This window comes from Cynoglossus semilaevis, chromosome 1 (genome assembly GCF_000523025.1).
Source record: "Cynoglossus semilaevis isolate Cse_v1.0 chromosome 1, Cse_v1.0, whole genome shotgun sequence".
Lineage (NCBI taxonomy): Eukaryota > Metazoa > Chordata > Actinopteri > Pleuronectiformes > Cynoglossidae > Cynoglossus > Cynoglossus semilaevis.
The window spans coordinates 14,391,252-14,394,492 of NC_024307.1; the positions used below are offsets into that span (position 1 = coordinate 14,391,252).

A 3,241-nucleotide genomic window follows, 5' to 3' on the forward strand; every position below is an offset into this window, starting at 1 on the left:
TGTAGGGAGAACATGTACACTCCATACTCCAAGGTTGTGACCTTCTTGCTGTAAGGCAAGAGCACTGACCGTTCTGAACAAACAACGTATATATCTCTCTTTTCTGGTCACGTCAGCAGCTTCGTCCTGTAGCAGTGGTTCATACTGTATAAAGTACTGCAGAGGAACAACACGAGCTTCAGACCAGCCGTAAAACTGGGATTTACTGTGTAAATGTGGCAGGAAGCCTGCTTATATAAGAGGAGGCAGAGCAGCCTCCACCTCTGCTCCTCCACCCCAGTGAAACGCAGACAGGTCACTGTAGATAACTACCAGTGTAGACCTGCAGTACGTACTTTATGGACACGGGGAACGTGGTGCGATGACATCAACAGAGCCCTTTGTTTCACTAAGAGTTGTTGCGACTGAATTATTAATTGCGTTAGCGTAGCCATAAACCCTGTTTCCTGATTAGATTACAGCTCTGTTGTCTCAGACAAAATCCGACGAGGTTTCACCGCAGCTGTGCCGACTCTTGAGAGGAGTCATTATTTATAAAACGTTAAAAATACTGTTAATAAAATCGGGGCTGCTCATTTAATCCAGACGAGGGTAAAACTAGCCTTAACATCAACTATTATAGTAATTAGGGGCAATAAAAGGAGAAGTGTAACCATTGTTTTACTAAACTGGACAACGATAATAAAATTTAAAAACTAGAGAACAAGGGAAAAACATGTATAAACAAAATATACAGTGTTCTGCTCATATAAAAGAACACAGATCAGACCACAACAGGCTGCAGACGGATGTCACCCACAAACTCTGTGTGATGCAAAGAATGTTCCGGTGCATTTTTCAAAAGTGCTGTCAATAAGAAAGTGTCTCCGCCTCCTTTGGTTTATCCAGTTGTCATACAGAAGTGCAGCTTCTACACCCAACCACTGCTCCACAGCCACCAAGTGGAACCCATGTATTTTGCGTTATCCAATCAGCATCGAGCACCTTCTGTAGTCCTTTGACTGTAAGCATCAGGGTTTAATAGTGTAATAAACAAAAAAAAAGCTCGTCAGGTTTAAGCTCACTTTAGTAACCAAAAGCAAACAAAACGTTATACATTCCTTCATACATTTTTGACCCCTAGTGGTCACAAAATGTATTGTTTTGCGAGTCAATAGCCAATGTACATTTGCAAATATTTATCTGAAAATAATAAAAAAACGTGTAACAGAGAAAGTACCATGTATTTTATTTCCACACCCTCATACAGTTCAGTACAGACGTCTTACAGGTACTTCGTAGTACAGTTATTGTAACAGACTCTTAAATTATTCCACCCAAACCTGACACCGGTGAGATTTTTTTATTTATTTATTTATTTTTGTTTTCGTACCAAAAGACAAAGAGAGAAAATCAAAACCAAACAATAAATTACTGATAAGGACTCGAGCACGACAGTGGTTTGATCCAAAACAGTTTCTCAGTTCAAGTCATTTTATATTTATCTTTTTGAGAACATCTTCCTTTTTTCCTCTGCTGCGTTTAAAACTGTTCATAAAAAAAACACACAGATCCAAACGTCAAACTGCCGAATGTCTTAAAAGTTTCAAGGAAAAAAAAAAGTAATTTTTAAGTTTCAATTCTGTTTCAAGGATAAAACTAGTAATAATGGTAATAATGTGATTAGACATTACAGTTCATTTAAGAAAATAGCAAAAATGTATATTTTTCCATTATATTTTTGCAAAAATGTTATTTTGGGTTTCAATCCCAATATATCAAACACATTTCTGTCATTCATTTGTTTTTCATTTTCAAAGTGAAGCTGGGAGGCGCTCGACAGTCATTTCAAACTGAAACTCACTCTTTACTTTACAGATTAAAAGTCTCACAGGAAATATTGCAATGGAAAACAAACCTGAAAAAGAAGTTCTTTTTTCCCGTACCTGTTCTACCAGAATATAAATCCTCTGACATTCCCTCCAGGCGGAGGAGGAGTGGACGTCCCCGTGTTGACACAGTCTTTGGTTCAGCCCTGCAGACGTCACAGTAGCGTCGGACCTTTGGTCGTGTAGCTCATGGCTGGGAAGTGTCTGCTGTCCACGTCCCAGTGGCCGGGCGGCTGGTTGGAGGCGGGCGGGAGGCTGGGGTTCCAGTGGTTGATGTAACTGGCCATGAGCAGAGTCAGCTCCAGGATCTGGGGCAAGAGCAGAACCAGGGTCAGCTCAGACTGAGGATTGACTGATTTAATGGAACTATGTGATCTGAGAAGACCAACTGCTCTGAGATCAGAATTGATCCAATTATATTAAAAACAAATTCTTTAAGATTGCTTGGATTAGTGGTTTACTTTAAATTAGCATCAGTTGATCCAAAAATCTAAAAATAGTCTGAAATTAAAACAGGAATGACCAAAAAGTCTTAACAATCAAGTTACATAGAGGAACTCTTGAAAAGTACCACATATGGTACTGATACCATAGTTTAAGAACCACTGAACTATAAATGACAGTAATCCTAGGACATAGCCACAGAGGTCTACCTTTGGTTTAGCCATTCCAAAGACCAGCTTCTCCACGCTCTTCTTGCCGACTCCAGGCTCCCTCTGCTGGCTGCTTACCACAATGAAATCGTCCCTGCAGCCCCCGAAGGTGATGACAGACTGGTAGGAGAAGGTCAGCAGCGTATGCTGGAAAAACAAAACAGCTCCAGTTGGAAAAACATAAAGACTGAAATGGATACAAACAGGGAACATGTTGAGAATTTGTTGGCGATCCCTGAATAGTAACTGGAAATCATGTGGGAAATCATTTTGGTTTCTGCCTTTTTTGAAGAGCAAATTGAGTGTGAAGATCCTGACATGATTCTCAGAGACATATCGTGATTTTCACTCTGCTCGTTTCTCCTCTCTGGCCCTGTGTGAGCAGCAGAGCTGCACAGCTGCCAGACCAAGAATGAAATGGATCAGCAAGGGCTGCTGGGAATTACAGAGTCGGCTTTAACCTTGTTTATTTATTGGAATTTGTTTTTTGTCAGTGTCAAGGACATCAAATCAGGAGCTGACTTTTTTCCCTGCAGTTTTTGGGGAGGAAACCAAACACCACAGAGAAAAAAATGTTCCAGACAAATGGGTCAGAAATCCACTTTAAACACTGCAGTTGTTGAAAGAATCAATGGTAAAATATACATATGTAAACAGTAAAACAAAAACAAAAACTGTAATTGTGGTCACAGCCTTTTGTTTAGTAACTTAGTTATTTTA

The 3,241-nt window shown here is 39.9% G+C and overlaps 1 protein-coding gene across 1 annotated transcript in view; it reads right to left on the reverse strand.

Moving 5' to 3' along the window:
* Positions 1-1,211: 1,211 nt before the first annotated feature.
* plekhh1 (pleckstrin homology domain containing, family H (with MyTH4 domain) member 1) overlaps positions 1,212-3,241 on the reverse strand; it is a 36,153-nt gene continuing 34,123 nt past the window's right edge. The window contains exon 31 of the mRNA XM_025060097.1: positions 1,212-2,176. Within this exon, the coding sequence (XP_024915865.1) occupies positions 2,024-2,176 (153 nt within the window). The 3' untranslated portion in view covers positions 1,212-2,023. The remainder of the gene's footprint in view (positions 2,177-3,241) is intronic.